We start from the raw sequence: 23,100 nt of genomic DNA, 5'->3' as shown, positions 1-23,100 counted from the left end.
TATTAAAACTATTATACAGTATAGATTTTCTCTTAAGGACTCGTGTTTATCTAGATAAGTACAAACTTGATATAATTTATTTTTCATTTTCAAATGAGAAATAAATGCATTTATAACGGTTTAATACTGGTGAAAACATGTAATTACAATATGAATTTACTTGATTAGTTATATAGAATAGTTACAATGCCATGACTGGTATTTTGAATTCTATGATTACAAATTATGAAAAATATCTCTTTTTGTAGTAGACAACCCAATGTTTTGTTCAAATTATGTTCATTAGATTTATTTATTGGTTACACTGAAATTCTTCATAATTTTCAATTACAATAATGTGGACATTACAAAAATGAATGTTTTTTTTTAGTGTTTGTAAAGTTTCAGGACATAAAGTTAATAACGAAATCGCAACACTATATTGACTAATAAGTCAAGAAATTTTTATTAGCTTAATTAGTTTAGTTTTTTAAATGGCATTGTCTTATCCTGATTAATCATTAAAAAGTTATAATAACCTATTTTAATTACTATTGGAAATGCAACAAACTTAGGTCAGTAGATAAAAACTAAGTCTCAAGAATACGTGTATTTGTACCAGACTCTAACAAGAAAATATTAAAAGGAATTAGGTAGGCAATATCTTAGTGCTTTTCTTTACCTAACGTCACAGAGAAGGTGGATTCAGCAATTAGCAGCCAATAAGACCGGTGTGTTGCACAAATAGTCACGTGCACAAAAGCTGACTATGTACAGTCACGAGACAGCTGTGTCACCACTTGTTTGCTAGCATAGCAGCTCTAATTGTGGGTACCACCCATCGAATAGTTCAACAGAGGTTCGTCAGGTCATGGCGTGTCTGCTAAATGTCCTATTTGAATATATTATAGCGTTTACAGTTCAGTATACAAGTAACAACTAATGGATAGATTGTCTATGATATGGAAATAATAGACTGATATTTCACTTTGTAGAACCTTTTGTCATAGCTATGTTGGCATTGTTTTGTTTCACTTTAGTTTCATAGTTTGATATTGGTTATTTGATATTTGAGTACATACACAGATAACAGAAATTTTACTCATAATAGTTTTGTGTTATATAGTTTGAAACACTATTTGGTTAATTATTTAACCCTAAAATAATATATTAAGGTTAAGATGGGGATTTATGTTAATTATGTGATTTAAAAAAAATTCCAAAACACGTTTTACAAAAAATTTCAATTTGATATAACATAACTGGTTGGCAAAATTGTCCCTATAGAAAGTTAAATCATAACGCAGTTTAAGTTAAACACATTTTCTTATATTCTAGGTACCTTGAAATGAGGTATTGTATTAATTGCTAATTTGAAAAAACATCTTGTAAATTTTATAAAACTGTTTTTCTAACATTTGTAAGTAAACACTTGTGTTTTTAATTGAATCTGTCCATGGAAGTAGGTCACAGGTGCAGATATATTAATAGACTAATGTGTTGTTAAACGGTAGGGTTAACTTGATAACTTGAAAATTTTAACCAAAATTTATATGAAATAATATGCCTCTTATTGTGGCAAGACTGATGAATGGGCCGAAGTGATATTATGTAAGTGATGGTTGGTGGTGGCCTTCCTGGCAGCCTTGTCACTCTCAATGTTGCGGTGGGAACATCAGTCACCTTGCTATTGTGTCTTGTCTCAGTCTGGCCGGAACTTGTTATCGTTATCACAGAATTTGTAATTAATGTTTTCTGTGTATATAAAAGTGATAAAATATTTAGTAACAGTGGATTACATTAAGGGATATTATTTTCTATTTCTCACCATTTCTTTATAACTTATTCCTTTAGTGCCTTACTATTGTCCTTGAAAATTCAAAATAACAACGAGCTTTAGTAAAAAAGGTTGACAGACAAGAAGCTGAGGACATTTTTCATTTAGCCCTAAACATACCTTTGCGTTTGCTTTTAGAGTGACAGGATATTTAGGATAGGTAAGGTAAGGGCCGTCTCCAGTTGAGATCCCATAAGGAGGCATAGTGGGCTCTATATCTTAATCATGTCACCTTGGAAGAAGGGGAGCGGCCTCTTCCAGTAAAAGCGAGTGGGTGATAGTACCCTCTTCTGTTAGGCTAGCAACAGTATTTAACATTAAGGGAGCTCCACCCACTCGAACAGTCATCTTATACAGTAACTTAGCCCTATCAATCAACAATTCTATCCCAATATCTCAAAATTAGCAGTACTCTACTAGTACAACGTATTAACCCTATAAAACTATTTAATTATATTTTAGATTAATCGAACTTTTGAGAACATTGTTTTGTGACACATTTTCTATGTCCTATTTACATTAATTTTCTGCCATTTTGAAATGATTACTTATTTCCACAAATTGTAATATTTGTAATAATCTTTTAAATCAATTTTTAAAACTAATTGAGTTTACATTTTGTAATTTGAACTTATCTCCCACTATTGTGGTACATCGTGTTTTGTGAGAGAGATAAATAATTATACTGCATTTTGTCTTGCACACTCATTTAAACTTCTTATATCTACCAAGACTTAATTTATATGAGGCAGCTTGTGAGCAAATAATGATTTTCCTTTGAAAGGGCTGACTGCATAAGGAAAACCTCGGAAATTATATACCAATGCTACATATCATTGATAAGCTTATTGTATGTTTAAGACCAAGAAGTTACCCGTATCATAACACAATATAAGATTCAAATGTACTTTATTCAAGTTATGTTTAATGTTAGTTCTCTATTGCCCTCTGTTCTTTATTACACTCATTCTGTTGTAATATCTTGATGAGTTCTGTATTCATTCTTTTAAATTTTTAGGTATATTTTGTTTTATAGTCATTATTCATACATGTCTAACTGACATTGACAAACTTAGATTCAGCATTGTTGCCAAGTCATATTAAATAAAATACTAACCTAATTCTAACTATTGGAGAATTTTAAAATGTGCAAATAAGTATATTACACAATTAAGGGTATAAAAATAAAGTTACATCATAGTACTTAATATATTATAATATATCACTATCGAGTAAAACAAAAATTAAAAACTGTCACTTGCAAAAAATACATTGCATAAAACGGATTTTCAAAAAGCCAGGTGTAAAAGTACATTTCTAGGGTAACTGTTTATTATAGGGTCTAATTTATTGTACATTTTAAGTGATAAAACCAAATGACTGTTTTGTGATTTGCCGAGTCTTTTGTAACCTATGGAAACATTATTCTTATTGCTTGTATTATAGGTATGGATATTGTCGTTGAAAGTTAAAATATGCAAATTACTGAGTGCATACAGTTAGGTCAAAAAGGTATAAATTTATAATAGTTTGTGTTATAATAAAGGTTAACAATGAGTTAAGTAATTTTACAGTAAAGGTAAATAATTGATAAAAAATAAGCCCTTGTATCGCAACATATTGTTTCATACTAAAACTGATATTCCATGATACTACACAGTGAAGGCAATGTGTTGAGATACGCCTCACATTGAAGGCACAGAAAGCCATACAGTATCAGTGCCCGTGTCAAGTAATCTCTGAGGGTGCGTTAAGTAAGCTTAAATGAGGATTCGCTACCCTTCATACCACCTAAACGTTCTGCTTGTTAACAACAATTATATGTTCCGTAAAATTTTTAATGCATATTTGCTAATCTGATTTCTGTGTCAGATATATTATAAGATGTTCTGTAAATGTCACATTTATATTGCTGTTTTATGAAAAATAAGTATTAATAAATTCAAAAGCCCTTTGGCACTCTGTTTACAAAATATAAACTAGGTGTAGTAAATAAAAGAAAACAAAAAACAGTTTTAATCTATTAATATTAATTAAGTATTTGGGATGTACTAAAAATAATTATATAAAATGTAAAGTGTAGACCAATAATATTATGTATGTGAATAATATGTAGTTGCAAAATACATTGCAACTACATATTTGTACCCATCTTAAATTTGATGAATACATTTTCTAATTACTAAAATTTTTCTCAGGTTGGGATAGGTAATTGTGTGGGAAAGTAGATTAAGAAAGTATTCGTTATTCTAATCCTACTTTTCATGATTGACTCTAAGTAAATATTTTTCTTGAAAGTACATTAAATTTATAAATAAAATGTATTTCTGTGAATAAATTTGCTAAGAAGGCCTTGTAAAATTAGATTTAATCTTATTACTCTTTGTATATGATAAAATGGATTTTTGGACAACTCTGTTTCATGTTACTCCTAGAGGCATATGCTAAGACTTGTAGATGGCAATCATGTTTATCTAACACTCTGTGAGAGATGAAAGCTGCAGTGTCAAGGTTCAAGGTGAATAAGTGTCGTTAATCACCTGCTGTGTGTTGTGTGCCTCCAAGGCCTCAGCCTGCCACAGAGCACCTTACATCGGGTGATGTTTCTCGCTTAAAAAACTAATTACTTCAACATTTGTTTGACTCTTTAAAAAAACGTGAAACTGAATATTTCTTATTTTTCTCTAATGAATTCCATATTTGAATGTATTATTATCCTTACACATGACACTTGTCTTAAGCTAATATGAGAAAGAAGTGTGCTATTATACAATTTGAGTTATCTAGTTACTAATAAAAGCTAACCTATATAAAGATGATTCTTGTTCAATTTGCATTCACCCAGAACTGTTACATTCAGTATACCAGTTATTACGGAAATTAATTTATATGCTGCTCAACGTAAAATAATATTGCAATAGATATTGATTCGTTTAGAAATTAGAATTCAAGATCAATTTAATGTTATGTCCACTGAACAATGGAAAAACCAGGATTCTTTAATAACAGAAACAGATTGTCAACATTAATAATATTAATATGACAATGCTCTTTGTAAACAAACAGGGAAATAAATATTGATTGATTGACTGGCTGATTGTCCAATATATGGAATATCAACTTGTTGAGTTGTCCATGTTGTTTTGTGCTGCTCAAGCCGGACAGTGTAGTCAAACGGATGGTGAAAACGCTACGCAAGTCTCCCTCCGAGGAGCGACCAGACGACTGGGTAAGGTGCAGCATGTATCAGCACCTGTATACTTGATTCTGTAAACCTGCACTTGTATTTTCCCATTTTCTGTTGTACTATCAGTTGATATAATCAGTAATATCTTTTCTTTTTGTTAAATATTGTGTTTTCCTTTTTTTAAAGATGTTTACAAAAGTATTCTATTATTTTTATTGCAAATTTATTTATTACCATTTGAATGCAACATATCTTTTAAACTGTGTAAATCTTAATATTTTGATCTATTAGAAGAATAATATAAAAACATAGGGAAAAAACTAAATTAATTAAATAAAATATTTTGTACAAATTAGACATCTCTTGTGTAGTCCAAAAAACATTAATTTATACAAGGGTAAGTTAAGTTACATTTGTTATTTTAATAGTTCATATCTTAGTTTTTAAAAAGACAGAAGAAACAATTTGCCTTCTTGTTTTACGATAGTGAGTCATATCTTTCTATTCACAGAAAGCAAACAACAGGTCTATGATGATTGAATGATTCATACTGTATAGCACTGCGTGGTAATTGCCATTTCACAGATGACTCTAACTCCTTTGTTACACCATCTCCTTTCTTTTTTTAACATTTAGCCCGTTCTTATATTAGCTGAGCAATTTTAATGCTTGACTTTTGTTATGTATTATGTATTAGCCTATATAAATTTTATTTAAATAAAAAAAGTATGAAAATTTATCTTTTTTAGCATTAAAAATCAATATTGTAAAACAATAAGCATCTTAAAACTGTAGGAAGAAATTGTGCGTGCACGCACACGTGTGTAGACATATACATATATGCCATGTTACGTATACATTATATATATATATATATATGTGTGTGGTAACTTTTCCTGTCACATACATCTTATCCTAAAACAGTGTAAAATGATGATTATGGAAAAATAACTTTAATAAAGAAAGACAGTATCAGGTTGTCAAAAAGGTGGCAGCCTGTGATTGAATGCTAATTGACCCTCTTGATTGTTGATTGGTTTAGCTTTTGCCAATCACTATACTAAGCTTTACTCCCTTCTCCAATCATCTTTACTGCTTCTGTAAGTTTTGGTTTAACATCTGTTGACTGAAGATGACGCTTCACAGCAAGGGTGAAATATCTCAACATTTTAATTTGGTTAACAATTTTTTGAGACGGTGTGGACAAAAATACCTAGATACACCGGTCTTATAACCCTTTGGACTAAAATGAAAGAAGTTTCTTCTCAAAAAAAAACATTCATCTACTACCTGCATGTCAGGTCATTTACTATTCTTTATAAGAAATCACAGATTGAACATCGTCTACACTGAACTAAATAACTCTTCAAATAAAATAATTTGTTATTATTATCAAACAATAATATAATCACATTTAATCTAATTATTTTTTATTCTAAATATGCATTATCAATACATGATTATGTACAGCCATAAATTGTATAGTTACCATTGAATGAGTCATCAAATAAACCTCATTCCATTCAGGAATATTTTCTTGAGACATTCGAATTTTTGTATTTTTACACTTTGAGGGAGGAAAGATAATTGCACATTGTTAACTAAAATTGACCTGGTAGATCTTTTGTAGGAAGTTTTATGGGTGTACAAGTGAGTTCCATTACTGAGTGCAGCAGCAGTCTGTAGTGGAAATGCAGACACTGCTACATGGCCAGACATTGACCTTGGGCCAAGTCCAGTCCTAGCTAAGGATGTCCTGCTCAGTGCACACTCATTCCTTCCCCCCTCCTGCCAAGGTCACCTACCTAACCTCATTCTCTTTGAACCGCTTCTCTTCTCACTACAGTTCCTCTCTCGAACACTATTATTACTTTTCAGATGTCCTGAATATCTATTGTCCGTTACAAGCCTGGAGTTATCAATCTGAAAAGTTTTGATTGAATTGTTTGAGTTATTTTTCATAAAAGATTATAGTGCTTGAGGAATTTGATTGGGCCACTAACATTTACAGATTTAAGGCACCATGTAAAATACAATTTACTATTTGATTTTTTAAATAAGTATTTTAAATATTTTTATAGTTACGGGAACTCTTACCATGTACTTTTCCAAAGACATCAAGATATATTTTAAAAGAAGAATGAATGATTAGGTTTTTATTTGTTTAATTGGTATTCAACAAATCTATACCAGTTTCTAAAATGATAAGACTTTTATTTCAAGATGTTCGTGGAGGAAGTTGTAATATTTCTTCACTAAGAAAACTTGAATTTGTTGATTCATAAGGAAGGCTTCAGAGAAGTGTTTGTGGTTGGATTATGAGTGAGACATGTTAGCACATCCAATGATGTATTCCCTGCTAGGTGAGAGGTGACATCAGCGGGAGGCTGTGCTGTAGTACAAGGTCGTAGACACTGACTCAGTGCTTTACCGACACCTCATTCATTGGGCTCTTGAGTGAGAAAACAGCAAACTGTCAAATTATCCTTTATTAATGATACGTTTCAAGTTTTCAATATTTTGTCATCTCTAGTTTATTTTTCTGTATTTCGAATTCTTTACACTTGAGTGTATTTATAAGAAATACTGTTTTATTGATTTTTTTATTTAATTACAATATCCTTTTAAACACCAATTTTGTAAAAAGTAAAATCTGCATCTATTACTTTAATAAAGAAGTTTATTAATTGAATAATAATTATCACAGTTAAAAAAATATGATTGAAGAATATCGTATTAAATTTACCTGTTTTTTTTTACCTGCATTCACAAAGACAAAAGTTATTTTTGTAAGTTTTCCCCATACATGTTTATGTTGATTTTTAACCCCTACAGCCCCACACGAATATTCATAGTGAAGATATTTAGATAGTTAGACCGCAAATGTATGGAAAACAAACCAAACTATGTTGATATCTAATGTCACTGATCTATATACCAAGAGTGCCAGCTAAAGCTCCGCATGTTAATGCCAAGCTGGTTTTAACAAATTTGCAGAGGTTTAGTAAACAACATTGTAGCTATGACAAACATAAATGGAATGTTTTCTTCTCTGTTTCCCTTGTAGCCTATCTGTACAAATGTGTATTAAATTGTACTAATATATTTAAATGTTTAAAAGATTCAATAATTAAAATTATATTTTTATTAATATTTCTACTTTATAGTTAATTTACAGAATAGCTTATGAAAAGCTTCTTGTGTTAAAAGTAAATAAATATTTTGAGTATTCAATTCCTTATAAATGTACAAAATTTCATATTCCAAGCTTGAAAAATAAAAATGTAAAACAATATTTTATATACTTACCAAAATATATTACATTTATTTATTGAATAATTTTGGTTGTTATAGAAATTTGGTTATGTTATTATACCTTCAAACTGCACTTATGTAATTGTTATTTTTCACCTACATAATTGTAAAATGACAAAACGTTATCAGTAATATTTCTTATATACAATTAGAAAATTTAAACATACCACATATATATCTACTACAAGCTGCTGCAGCAACTATTTCTTAATTGTCTTGCCACAAATCATGTTTAATTAAAGAACACTGTATTATCATAAACAGAGGCTAAAACAGTTCATTTAAGACTAATTTTACGAGCTATAATATTTTAGGTTCTTACAAATGTTTAAATACCATCAGTAAAAATGTTGCATGTGATGAAAGATACTGCAGCGGGAACAGATGTGCAAAATTTGATGATTAATTTTAACATATACTTTTATAACATGTAAACATGTAGACCCGTTGTGAATTCAAAAGATATAGGCTAAATTAGTTTTGGTAATATTTAATATTGATTATTGGTTCTTAATTTTAAAATTTTGACTATGGACAAGAACAGCTGCTGTATCTAATTTTGTGAATGTTGTAACTAAAAGGGCAAAACTTTGAAGAATGTTTGACTTTATTTTAAATTTTTAAATTCTTGATTGAGAACAAGATAGAAAAAAACATTTTATCAGCTTTTCATAAGTTTCATAGAAAATACAGAATGTTATGTTAAATGCCCAAGTTGTCTACATTTATACCTGCCATTATGAAACATCCAGTTATTTAAAAAGAAATTTGTATCAAAATTGAAGCTTTAAATTGTGTATGATATACCACTTATAAGATTGGTGAATAATAATATCCTCAAAAAAGCTAATTATAGTCATAAGGAATATTTGACTTATCCATTGATATAAATGTTGAAACTTGAATAATTTAAAGTAATTTTTTTTTTCTTTTTTTAAATTAATTTTCTTAATTAAATTAATGATTTAATTCAACAAAAGTGAAAATGTGATTTTAGCATCCTCTACCTCCTTTACCTTAGACTGAAAATTGGATTAGAGTCAAAGGTTTTAATTGAGAAGTTGGCTTCTATTGGTTCTTGAAACTAGCAAGGTTAATAACATGTCATTAATATACAATTGACATATACAATATGTTGTTACGGATTTTCTTGGCTTCTTAATATGGATAAAGTTAGTGTTTGTAAATTGATTACTTTTAACTTATAATACCCAATATTTGCCCAAGCTTCATAATGGGTAAATCATATATATATTTTCTTTTTACATAAATATGTTGTTTTATATGCAATTCATTTAGCTAAGTGATAAAAGATAAGATTGCCTTACACAAACAAAACTGCACAAAATTGTTGCAATGCAGTAGATTTTAAATAGTGACTAGGCCTCTAGCAACATGGTGACTCAGCTGGTGCAAGGATTGCCTGGAGCCAGCACTAGAGATTGAGGTCACTGCAGGTGTCTGTCTGTCTGTCCATCACCTCACCTCACCTTTCTTGCAGTGTTGCCACATCTCCTGGCCATTCATACTACTGACCTCTCATCAAGAACTTTTTTTCAAGGTGTTCTTTTAAAGCATCAATTAATTATGTATTTTAGAGAATGATAGAGATTTAGACGTGAACTAGATTGCAATGTTAACAAGGAATAACGATATGTTAAATGCAACTAATACAGTGACATGAACACTAAGCAATTTTATTATTATTAACCACATGGGACAATCTTGTAGTATGTAATTTACAGTAATGGTATTGTCAATAGACATCAAGATGACTCAGTTGAAGGCTTCCTGTCCTGTTTAATTGAATCTGACCTTCACTTATCACTAATTGTATGTTGTTCACTATTTCCTGCCATTGCCATTCATAGTTCTGTAGCTATGCTCAGAGTTCTTAATGTAGTTATATCTTGTGTATTGCTGTTGTGTATAAAGGATTGTCAATGGACAACAAGACAGAACCAGGCTAAGTTGAAGGCTTCCTGTTCTTTTGAACTGAATATGTCCTTCACTTATCACTAATTGACTGTTGTTCGCCATTTCCTGCCAATTCATAGTTATGTTGTTTTCCTTGATGTAATCCTGTCATGTATATAGCAGTTTTGTATAAATTGACTTGCAAACTTTTTCTGGAAAGTTGACATATTTTTTTAGCGTTAAGGACACCCAAGTATGGTTTATTAACTATCTAAAAAAAAAACGACTGAAAAATGTTATTGTAGAGAAACAAAAATTCTATGAACACAAAATTAAAATCAACCAAATTGTAACAAAACAACTTGGCAAATAATTTAGTAATGAAATTGGCAGAGAAAAAAGGTTTCAAATAATTATATAGTGCTCTCTGATGGCAAAAACCGAATATCAAATACAAGTGTATTCTCAGTTTAATAATTTTTTTATTAGTACAGTAGATCTAATTTTAATTCTTCCACATATAAAAAAACAAAATTAATCAATTCCTCAATTACTGATTTGACAAATAGAACAAATTTCAATAAAACAAACATTACAAACATTGAAGAGCATGATTAAAAAAAAAATATTTTGGCATTTCAAAACAAAAACTCTACAGGACTATGAAATGCCAATAAAAGTAATAAAAGAGGCAATGAATTATTAAAAATCCAGTTTATTTTTATTTTTTTAAATTTTCATATTCAAAATATTGTTTATTTGTGGCCTCAAGTAGAAGTTGTTACAGTGTGCAAATCTCATGTTTACTCAACAATTTGATTGAATGTTTCAGAAATTGTCATGAAAATACTATTGAGTCTTACATAAACATAGTATACATTCATCACATATATAAATAACACACACACATACATCAATTTTGGTGGATCTTAGTAGTGATAACTCCTATTGTAAAAAGTGTTTTTATTGTACTAAAAATGGTCTGTTACAGAATTCTTGTTATGTTATTGCTATCATTTGGTTTGTAATTGAATGTCTATTATAGAACTATACGTGTAAAAGTGCCCAGGCTTATACAACTGTTTGATGAAGAAAATAGGCTTACTGCATAATACATCAATTGTTATCTATCACATCAATATCAGTGCCTTCGGATTTCTTATTATTTCTATATGTATAATAACAATTTGTAAATATATTGTGTATTAAATCAGCAAATAATTTATTTACTATTTATTTTCGGATGATTTCAACAAGTTTTGTGTTCCAAGCATTTCTTAATTACTCCAACATTGAATCTTTTAGTAGTGTTTAAGAACTGATTTACAGCATACTGGTGTATGCGTTTTAGTTATATTTCTACAAAGTGTTTAAAACTGTTTCATTTTTTAATGTAATTAAAGGTATATGTAAGTAATATTTATTATTGGGCAATCTGTGTGTGATAATGGTGAGCTTATGTCTGTTGCCTGCTGCTTGTTTGGCCGTCTTCTGACAGACCAGTTTGGCATCTTGGGTGAGTGTTGCCATATCAGGTTTATATATTTCTAATTGTTTTCAGGATCCTACTTTTAAGGTTTTTTATGAAATAAGATTCTATAGTACATTGATGAAGACTGATGGTAACATAGTTCTGCTTTGTGGTAAACCTTGAAGAATTCGTCAAGGCATAGGCCTGCCTCACAATTTGGACACCAATACACGGTGTCTCTCCTCCTTCCATGTTTATTACACACTACACATCTTTGAGGATTGGATTTTTTTCCCAGTAGCAGGAATCTTCTCAATGAAATGCCTTTCTGTAAGACGAGACGGAGGTGGCTTGGTTGATGGCCTACCATGTACTTGTTTAGGAACACCAGGTTGATATTTTTCGATAATTTCTTTGATCAAACCTAATCTAAAAGAGAGATGGTCTGTGTTTGGGTGTTTGGCATCTTGGTACGTCGCGGTGCGAGCTCATTGGAATAACGTAAACATACCACGTACGTTGCAATCCATTGAAGGGTTAAACAATGTTATGTAAACTTTACCAAAAATATGCCCTAATGGCCATAAAATATAATTCTATTAAATAAATCAGTAATTATTAATAGATGTCAATAGACAGTAGACAAAAAATTTTAGTTATTGTGTTTATTGAAAATAGTATTAGCTTCATGTAAGCAATACAAGTGTGTTTCACAAAATACAATGTTTTTTAGTGATTCAAAAGGTTATATTGCAAAATTTAAATGTCAAATATTCTTTGACAACATTCTTTGAGTTCCTTCTCTCCTTTCTCTCTGATGGCAGATAGTTGTGAAGCTTCCTTCCTATATATGTGAGCTTCTTTTAAAACTGTGACAATCAGTTTGCTGCAAGGTCATATAAAGTAGTGTCTCTGAGGTTGTATTTATGAACTTCACCCTGCTTTGGCAGTCCCTATCTTACTGTGTGTATTACAGTTTCTTGAATGTATAGTGATACGTTAGTAAGGATATTATGGGTTTTAAAGGCTTCTCTACATCTGTCAAGTGATTGTGGTCCTGCTAGTGTTCTGAGTGCGAATTTTTGTGAGAACTCTGAATCTGACCAGCTGAGGTTCCTCCCCATGTTAATAAACTGCATCTAATGTGAACTTCAAATAAAGCAAAATAAACAGCTCTTGTAGTTGTTTCATCAGTAGAAGCTTTGATGTTTTTCATTGGAAAGAGGCTGGAACTCAACTTCGTACAGATTATGTCTACATGAGAAGTCCAGGATAGATTTTTATCAAGAGTTATGCCCAAAAACTTGACCTCATCATTCATTGCGACCTTTGGTATACATGGCATGCATTTGGATCTCCTTCCAAAAGCTATTTGAGTAAGTTTGGTGGTATTTACTGCTAAGTCGTTATTATGACTATTGGTAGTTCATGTTGAGGGATATGTAGGATGTGATTGTCAGGTTTTCAGTTGAGGTTCCACTAAATACCAGGGTTGTGTTGCCAGTATACATCAGGGTTAAGCATGCCTCTCCAATGTATTGAGGCAAGTCATTAGTAAAGTGGATGAAGAGTACTGGTCCAAGAACAGTTCCTTGTGGGACACCTAGGAGAGTGGATTTTACTTGATTAGATATTCCATTTTCAGTTTGTCTTAGCTTAACCAGTTAATTTTGTCCTTCTAGGTAACTTTGGAACCAATGTTTTGCTGATCCTGCTATTTCTAGTTTCCAGATGAGGAGATCATGTCTGAGACAGTCAAAAGCTTTATTAAAGTCCTACAGTAAACAAGAAATATAATCATTGCTATAAAAAGGTTTACAATTTGATGAAAGCAGACAATTTCATCACAAATGGCATTTTTAGCGAATTTTCCAAAATAACACTTAAAATCTAAACAAGCCACTATAAAATTAATTATTTAATTAATAATTCATTATAATTAATGTGAGTTATTTTATGGTGAAATACACTTGGGTTATCAATACTCATGATAAGACTGACAGCTACTTGTTTATCAGTAGTTTCAAATTGATGTAAAATGTAAAATTAATGTGTAAGTTAATTGCTGTAAATTGAATGTACAAAGAGCTTTCTATATTTATTTATGTTCTTTTTCACTGGCCAATGAGTGTATGAGTATATTAATCACTTGAAGATTTGTATGACATACTTATCAACCATGACCATTAGTTACCATGTTTATACTATTCAGCCTTCACGACCTTAGTTATAAGTGGAAGCCTTATAAAGCTCCCAGTTTCCATGAATGGTAACAGTCAGCTGTGTCTTAATGTGAAAGGAGATTCAGCTGTTTAAACCATGAAAGTTGAGTCAAAACGATTGTGTTTCAATATCGTTTTTCAAATTAAATAATAATTATCGTGTTTAATGTTTTTTTCCCAAAATATTTTTTGTATACTTCCTTAATACTTACATCAACTTTTGAAACAAGAAAAACACTTAAACTTTCTGAAACTTGGAAAAAGCTTGCAAATATGATGTGTTACTAGGTTAACCCTTTCACTACCACTTTTCAATTTTTGAAATTTTGATTTTAATTAATTCGTTATATCAAATTATGCAAGAAATATTTTTTTCAGATTTTTTTTCTAACGTTTACTGTTTTTTACAGACGTTTTTTAATTTTTTTTTGCTGGGACATATGTGTCCCAGTGGTATATGAACACGGGACACATATGTCCCACTGGTAGTATACACAAGTATGTAATTGGTAACAATAAGGTAAATAATAATTAGTAATTTATTCAAACACATGTTTATTACAACAAATAAAAAGAAAAATCAATTCCAATAAATTGCACAAATACGTGAAGAGATACATTTTACATAATTAAGTGTGATATATTGAAAAACACGTTTTACAAAGTGGGAGGTCACATTCTGCGCACATGGTTTTTGTTCGTTTTTCTGTCTGGTGATCCGAGCAGCGCTTGCATCTTCTTCTGGTCTGTCCTTCCACAGGCAAATGAGTACCGATGTTTGACATTGTTTTCACTCTCTTTGATGTTCTTCCAATGCTAGCTCTTCTTTTGACTGAAGTATTTGTTGATCCTTCGGCGAGCAGCTGTTCCGCTAGAGGCACCATGAACGTCAGAAGAGACGTTTTCCTGTGTTGAACTTCTTGGTGCAAAATCCATGCGTTGACAACTGATGTTAGAAGAAGTTTATAGAACATCTTTTTCCACCATTTTTTTGACTTCCTATCAAAATCGTACACACCTACTTTTTGATCAGAAATATCAACTCCTCCCATTATTTCATTGTATAAAGCAATAGCTTCAGGGCATGTAACATCCTTTCTTTCTCCATTTTGTTGCATTCTCTTGACTGTTGTCACAGTGTCTGAGTGTAAGTTACTCAGGACAACAAACTGCTTAGAATCCTTCCATGACACTGCTACTACACCTTCCTTACAACATAAAAATTCACTCTCATATTTTTTAAGTTTATTTTCAAACTTAGGCACATTTACCCTGTTCCCGATGCAAGTTGCGACACTAGGATGGCGTGTTTCACATAACAATTTGACCGAGGTGAAAAAACGATCAAATGACAGCACAACTTCTTCCTTGTCACCTCTTACAGTTGACGAAAGTTTGCCCACAACTCTTTCACCTAATGAACCGTCCACATTTTCAAGATCTTTACCTGCATAAACATTGAAGTCATAGCAATAGCCAGTGTCAGAATCGCACCTTTCCCATATTTTTATGCCCCTCTTTATGGGTTTCAAGGGAACATATTGTTTCATGGTCGACCATGGTCGACCTACCCTTGAACTTAGCCATTGATTCATCAATGCTTTGAAATGTTGCTTCTGTTCTTGCCTTAGGAAAAGTATGTTTCAAAGAAGAAACTAATTCATCTACATAATAAGTCTTGGTAGCATTCTCAGGTTTGTTTGGCAGGTTGAAGTACAGCTTCGACATCAACAACTGAAACCTGTTCCTTGATATAGCTTTCTTTATAGCTACATTTCCCATGGATTCTTGCATGGACCAGTAGTCAGATATGTTTGGTAAGCGATTGTAGCACATGATGAGAACGCAGCCTATTACAACCATTATTTCATGATAATTTGTCTTAGCTATATATTTTTTCTTTTGTTTTTGTAGTATGTATAATCTTTCATTTGTGCAGTGCGATATGTACATAAAAAGGCTTTTAGGGAAAACTTCCAAAAATACTGTCATTTCCTTTGAACCTCTGTTGATTTTAGCTAAAATTATAGGCCTAACTTTTATTGGCAAGGATTTTCTAGGTTTAAAAGTTTGTTTTACCTTATTCCAAATGATTTTTGGTCTCTCGTTACCTACAGGCTTATTTTTACCTAGTTCCGTTCTATTCTTCTTGTTAGTTTTCGGCTGGGTACCTGTTCTTTCACCAGAATCTGCAGTGGCCTGATGACTGTTATCGGCAGTGTCCGGCTGGTTGCTAGTTCCCTCGCCAGGATCATTAGAAACCTGCCCACCGTCATCAGCATCATCAGGTTTTTGAGCAGCTGGATTTTCAGAAGCGTCATCACTTTTTTCGGAAGAATCAGATTGGTGAACGTCATTATCACTGTCAGCAAAAAACTGTTCACATTCACTTTCAGAACAGTCAGAAGGTTTATAGTCAGGGTCTTTGTCGCTATCATACATCAAATCACCTTCCGAAGGTCTATCAGGTTCACTTGAAGGAAACTCTAGCAAACTACTTATGTCTTTACTATTTAAATGCGACATGGTCCTACACTACCACTGGGACGTATATGTCCCGCACTGAAACACCACTGGGACACCTGTGTCCCAGCACAAAAAAGACAAGAATATGGCAAATTAAACAAGTTTCACTGAAATAAATCAATAAACAAATTGATTGTATATACAGTACGGTTATCTGTAGCTATTAGGGACACAAAATAACTCACTATATTGAATTAAACAGTCACTAGCAAAAACAACAACACCATAACCTCAAAAGTGCAACCACATGGTCAGAACAAAACAACAGTGAAATAAAAACTGAGTGCTCCAGCAAGTTATTGTGCCAATACAGCAAAGTGAAAATACCCACCTGTAGTGACTATTACAAAATTGCCCTCAAATTTAGCATCATTTAGTGTCCATATTTTTTTTTATTCTCTCGGGACATATGTGTCCCAGTGGTAGTGAAAGGGTTAAGAAAAATTCCACAACTTTTTAATTTCTTGAGCGATTTCAATAAATGAGGTACCATGTGTTTTAAAATAAAATCTATACGATTTTTTTATTCTATTACATTTGTATACAGGAAGTAGTTTTTAGAAAGTTGGCATCAAAGATTTTAACAAGCTGCCGTTTTGAATTTTATTTACTAAAGATTTTCTATTTTTGTAAAATTGAAAATTTTTACTAGATTAGCATGTGTTGAAAATTTTAACTTTCTACCTTTAATGGTTGTTTAGAAAGAAATTGTAATGTAAAAAAGACAAACTGACGAAAAACTATACATTTTAGGACATACATTTATAAGAACTTTTGGTTTGTTTTGACCCCAGAAACAACCTCCCTGAAGTTTTTCAGCGTATTTCAGTTACACCCAGTATATATCTGTTACTGAAGAATTTCTCATATATTAAAATTAATAACAGTGAAATTTGAAGATTTTTGCCATCTGTGAGTATTTTAGTTTTTTTTTTTTAAGTCAGTTCTGAAGTACAAGAAAGTGCAATATCACAAGATAAGACATGTTAGCATAGTTTTAATAATAGGCCTTAAAGGTAAAGATCTATTGACTTAGGAAATGTTATAGTAAATTTCAATTTCTTGTCACTATCTACAGAATATACATAACCAACAGTCGCTGTATGTGATCTCATAGACATGAAAATTCACTATAAGCGTCTATAGTGATTCCCTCAACTCTTTTTGATGATTTCCAATAATTTAGCCATTATGTCATCTCTCCAGGATCACTTTGTCTCTGGTGTAAACATACCAATTATCAGTAGGACTTAATCTTATAAATTTTATTTGTGTAATTGAAACCTTCCCAAACGTGTACTATGGGAAGAATATCTGGTATCCATCATTTTCTCTGGTCATACAAGAGTTTGTGAGTATAAATGGGCTGTGTGTTTCAGGTGATGAGCCAAGATGTCAAGAAAGAGAACCCTCTTCAGTTCAAGTTCCGAGCCAAATTCTACCCCGAGGACGTTGCTGAGGAACTGATCCAGGACATCACACTGCGTCTGTTTTACCTTCAGGTAATTTAATTTTGCTCAGTCATTGTATCACTACAGTTCTCCTAAATACTCTTTTAGCCTAGAGCCAATTTTCATTGTATAAACACACAACCTAGTTTTTCCTAGAATAGAGGGATTTCCTCTTAGAAAGAAATAGGTCTTCGGCCATGGTAGTTTTGATGCAGGTTGAATTCATGAGTTAAATATTTTTCTAAGATTGTATTTTTCATAACTTGACATATAAATAAATGTTAAATCAGTATCATAAATCATATACAGACCAGATATTTTTCATAGCTTGACATACTTAAAACTAATTATAAGACATGTAAATGAATATTAAATCAGAGTCAGCTAATCATATTATACAAACCGAACATTTAGTTGAAAGTGGTGACTTTCAGTTTCTTTGTTTAGTTTTCTGACAGTGATATGACTAACAGTTTTAAGTGTGTCAAGGTCAAGAAAAGTATGATTTGTAAAAAAAAATTGTTTGATATCTTTAAGACTTAATACCTCTCTTTTTGACATACACCAAAGCTAGTGCTGGTGATCATCAATTACTTTCGTAGACGAAATTCATATATCTAATTGAAGAAAAAGTTGTTTTTGTGCTTATAAAATCCAATTTAGCTCTTGCCTCCTAGATTATTCCTTATGGTTTCCTATCGACAAATAATAGTATCCCAGTATTGAAACTTACACAACACAAAAATGCAGATCTCATAAGTTTTTGTAAATTTAATATTAAAATGAGGAAATAGATTATTTTATCAAAATATTTGCCATTACATCTATTCCTTAAAAAACTCCTAATTATCATATTCCAATAAAAAATAAACTGCTATTAAAATTGAACCAGCTCTTGGACACCTTACCAGATTTTAATTTATTAGTCAATTGTATGTTCTAGTGACTATTTTATACAACCATGATCTTGTGTAATGTTTTATTAAAAAATGTATTTTCCTAGTCATTTGACATTGAAAAATAAGTCCCTGCCAGAAGTCACAATCCATATAATTACATTTTTTTAATGTAATTCTTTCTTACGCTGTTTTTATTTGGACCATATTACAAATTTCTAAATTTAGAGACATATTACTCCTTGTGTGGTGATAAAAAAAAAACATTTTTCTGAAGTCATATCTTACAAAACGTTACTGAAAATAACCAATTAAGATCCAGTTAAGAGCTGACTAATAAAATGATTTAGAATTTTCTCCACAAAAACCATGTAAAATATTTTAAGTTAACTAAAATCTTACAGTTTTGCGTTGTTATTTTTAGTCATACAATTATCATAAACTTATAATTAACACACATCTAAACTTTTTTTAATTTTCAAGGATTATACAGAATAAATCTCAAATATTGTTGTGCTTTCTCTGTTAAATGTTTAAAAAGTATATTTAAACAAAAGCAATATATGCATATTAATTATATGTTAAAAATATAATGTCTCACATAATGCTACCCAAAAAAAATAAGGATGTAAAACTGCACTGAAACCTTGAGCTGTGTACGGGGATAGAATGTTAAATCAAAGTGATGGGTAGTAAGAGTTCTGTCGTAATGACAATGTACTTAAATATCATTAGAGTCAATTACAAGCAATCATACCTGTTTGTTGGCTCCTTCATTTCCCAGTCTGTTAACAATCAGCTATTTTTATTCTGTACTATTAATGGGATAAAAATATCTTAAAATTTACAAGCAGTCAGGCCTGTTTGTTGGCTCCTTCATTTCCCAGTCTGTTAACAACCAGCTATTTGTTCTGTACTATTAGTGGGATAAAAATATCTTAAGATTTACAAGCAAACAGGCCTGTTTGTTGACTCCTTCGTTTCCCAGTCTGTTAACAACCAGCTATTTGTTCTGTTTGTTGACTCCTTCGTTTCCCAGTCTGTTAACAACCAGCTATTTGTTCTGTTTGTTGGCTCCTTCATTTCCCAGTCTGTTAACAACCAGCTATTTGTTCTGTTTGTTGACTCCTTCGTTTCCCAGTCTGTTAACAACCAGCTATTTGTTCTGTTTGTTGGCTCCTTCATTTCCCAGTCTGTTAACAACCAGCTATTTGTTCTGTTTGTTGACTCCTTCGTTTCCCAGTCTGTTAACAACCAGCTATTTGTTCTGTTTGTTGACTCCTTCATTTCCCAGTCTGTTAACAACCAGCTATTTGTTCTGTTTGTTGACTCCTTCGTTTCCCAGTCTGTTAACAACCAGCTATTTGTTCTGTTTGTTGACTCCTTCGTTTCCCAGTCTGTTAACAACCAGCTATTTGTTCTGTTTGTTGGCTCCTTCGTTTCCCAGTCTGTTAACAACCAGCTATTTGTTCTGTTTGTTGACTCCTTCGTTTCCCAGTCTGTTAACAACCAGCTATTTGTTCTGTTTGTTGACTCCTTCGTTTCCCAGTCTGTTAACAACCAGCTATTTGTTCTGTTTGTTGGCTCCTTCATTTCCCAGTCTGTTAACAACCAGCTATTTGTTCTGTTTGTTGGCTCCTTCATTTCCCAGTCTGTTAACAACCAGCTATTTGTTCTGTCTGTTGGCTCCTTCACTTCCCAGTCTATTAAGAACCTAGCTATTTGGACTGTCATTGACATTAGTACTTTGATCTTACAGTTTAACAGTTTGTAATTATTTTTTTTATCCTGGCGGGAAGTTATAAGGGGATGTGTAAACTAGAGCTTTTGAACTAGAATAGTCATTCTTAGATCTAGTTAGAATTATATGTTAGGAGATTGGCCATCTTTCTTATATATTATATGTGCTATTACAAATACCAGTCGGACCATTTTAATCCACTTGTATAATTCTTAGGATACCATTTATCTTATAAAGGTTTGACCTTTTTTTATAAAATTAATTAATTTTTTCCTGGTGGTTCTTAATTTCAAAATTCCGTTGAGTACAATACATGTATCTAATGTCAAATTTGTTTTCACTTCATTGCATAGGATGCAAAGATTGTTTAGTCACTTAATCCTTTCACTGCCAACATCAAATTATTTATGTCTTTAATTGCTGGCTGAAAAGTCGTACATTTCCAAATTAATTTTTAGCATGTATTAAAGTATCACATTAACACATTGCACATGGTGCGATCACTGGCGACTGCCACTATAGTGGTCTGTGTCAGTCGTTAGTGACCGCACCGCATGCAATGTGTTTGTTTAAAGTGATTTTTGCATTTAGAATTAAACAATGTATTCATGGAAATTTGTTTTAGAAACATTCTATAAGCAACTGAGTTTTAACATCTGACTTTCTTTCTCTAGTTTGTTTACAGTTGATATTTACAGATGTAAATAAACCGTTAAAAAAAATAGTTCTAGTAGATCCTCATATAACGAGCACTGTCTTAAAGGTAATATTTGAGTAATAAAAGTGTGATTTACTGTAATTGTTTATTTATTTATTATGTCTACATCATTTTTGTAATATATATATCCAATAATCCGGCATAATTAATAATTCACCATGTCTCAAGACCTGACCATGCCACAATAAACCTTTCCAGGCCAGGAGGCAATATATTGTCTCCTTGATATTAGTTGTTTTCTTAAATAAATACAACGTCAAATGATTAAAGTTTTATGTTTTTTTATTCCCTGGTATATTTGTATATAATTAATATGAATATCATTTTTAATTTAGAGGTCTATGCATTTTCATTTTGTAATTGCCACATGACATTATCAGCTGACTACTGCCAGTCGGTGCTCGATCTTTTGTTGTTTATTCTTTATGCTTCAGTGTAATCGTATTGTATGCTGTATTCATTATTTTACTTTGTGGTTGTAAATATTAGTATTTTTAGTTGTTACGTGCTTAGCTATTATGTGTAGTTGTTACAATGACTGACAATTTGCGATCTCACGGGAGTTTTAATGACTTAAAATTACATCTATATATTTTTTGTTGATAGTATATATCTATACAAGTAGTTTGATGCAACTTTTAGGTCATTGTCTAAATTTTATGAAAACTTATAAATTTTAATCTAAGAGACTGCAAAATCGCAAATTTTAGCCTGGTACTTTTGACTAGTCACAAGGGGATATGAGATGTTAATAAATTTTGCAACATCTCATATTTGCTCCTGGCCCTGAAAGGGTTAATGGAAGTTTACTGTATCACTAATGACCTTGGCACAGCTGTTTATGTTTAGTTACTTTGCTCTCTTTTTATTCTTCACTCATATAATAAATGTCTGTCAATCTTTTTTTCAAAAAAGTTTTCTCTAATTTCATAATGAATGTAAGATGTAACCACTGTATCAATTATAAATATTTGTGATGGATTAATCTAAAGTTATAATTTTATGTAAATTCTTTCTTTCTTAGTAGTTACCACATAATTAATAAATACGTTATAATTTACGATAATCAATAGTCAATCTAAAAAGCTACAAAACCATAAAGAAGTTCTCCAATATACATAAAAACTAACTAAGAGCAGTCCAGAGCGAAACAAGCATTATAAAAGTGTAGAAATAGGCCTTGCCGGTTTTGGGTAGTACTGGTCTGGCAGTGAAATGGTTAAATTTTATTTTAGGACACATTACTGAAATACTGATAATTTAATAATATCTGTGTGCAGGTGAAGAACGCAATTCTGTCAGACGAGATATATTGCCCCCCAGAGACCTCTGTGCTGCTCGCCTCCTACGCAGTTCAGGCCAGGCATGGCGACTACAACAAGAATCTTCACAACTCTGGCTTCCTTGCCAATGACCGACTATTGCCACAGAGGTAAGTTTTCACTTATTATTATTTTATTCTAACCAACTGCTAAGGTGAGCCTGTTACAATTATTATATGATGCGCATCAAAATAAGTACTACTGTCTTGCCATATGGCTGTAGTAATACCAAAGTTAAAGTTAACCATTACGAACGCTCACGTGATCTGAGGTTGAATATGGGTACTATCTTGAGGGGGTTTTACTTTTAGGTGTCACTGGAGCCCCCACTGATGGTGAGGGGCATTTCTGATCGATACTTTCGTGACCTTAACCCTTTTAATGTCAGACATTTTTTCAGTGACCATGCGAAAAATGCCAGCCTGTTTTCAAAAAGTACATGTGAAGAATGCCAGGCCCTTTTTCCATAATTTGACAACTATTTTTTAAAAATGTATTACTTTTTTATTTATTGAAGG

The 23,100-nt window shown here is 31.6% G+C and overlaps 1 protein-coding gene across 2 annotated transcripts in view; it reads left to right on the top strand.

The window, feature by feature from the left end:
* The window catches only part of LOC124359394 (moesin/ezrin/radixin homolog 1), a 104,918-nt gene that overhangs the window by 62,402 nt on the left and 19,416 nt on the right, over positions 1-23,100 (top strand). For both annotated transcript variants that reach the window (XM_046812099.1, XM_046812097.1), the window contains 2 exons: positions 17,834-17,956; positions 22,541-22,692. In XM_046812099.1, coding sequence (XP_046668055.1) covers positions 17,834-17,956; positions 22,541-22,692 — 275 coding nt within the window. The remainder of the gene's footprint in view (positions 1-17,833; positions 17,957-22,540; positions 22,693-23,100) is intronic.

The sequence above is a fragment of the Homalodisca vitripennis genome, chromosome 4, assembly GCF_021130785.1.
Source record: "Homalodisca vitripennis isolate AUS2020 chromosome 4, UT_GWSS_2.1, whole genome shotgun sequence".
Classification (NCBI taxonomy): Eukaryota; Metazoa; Arthropoda; class Insecta; order Hemiptera; family Cicadellidae; genus Homalodisca; species Homalodisca vitripennis.
The sequence above is the reverse complement of the archived record's forward strand: the minus strand, read 5'-3'. Positions and strand labels throughout refer to the sequence as shown.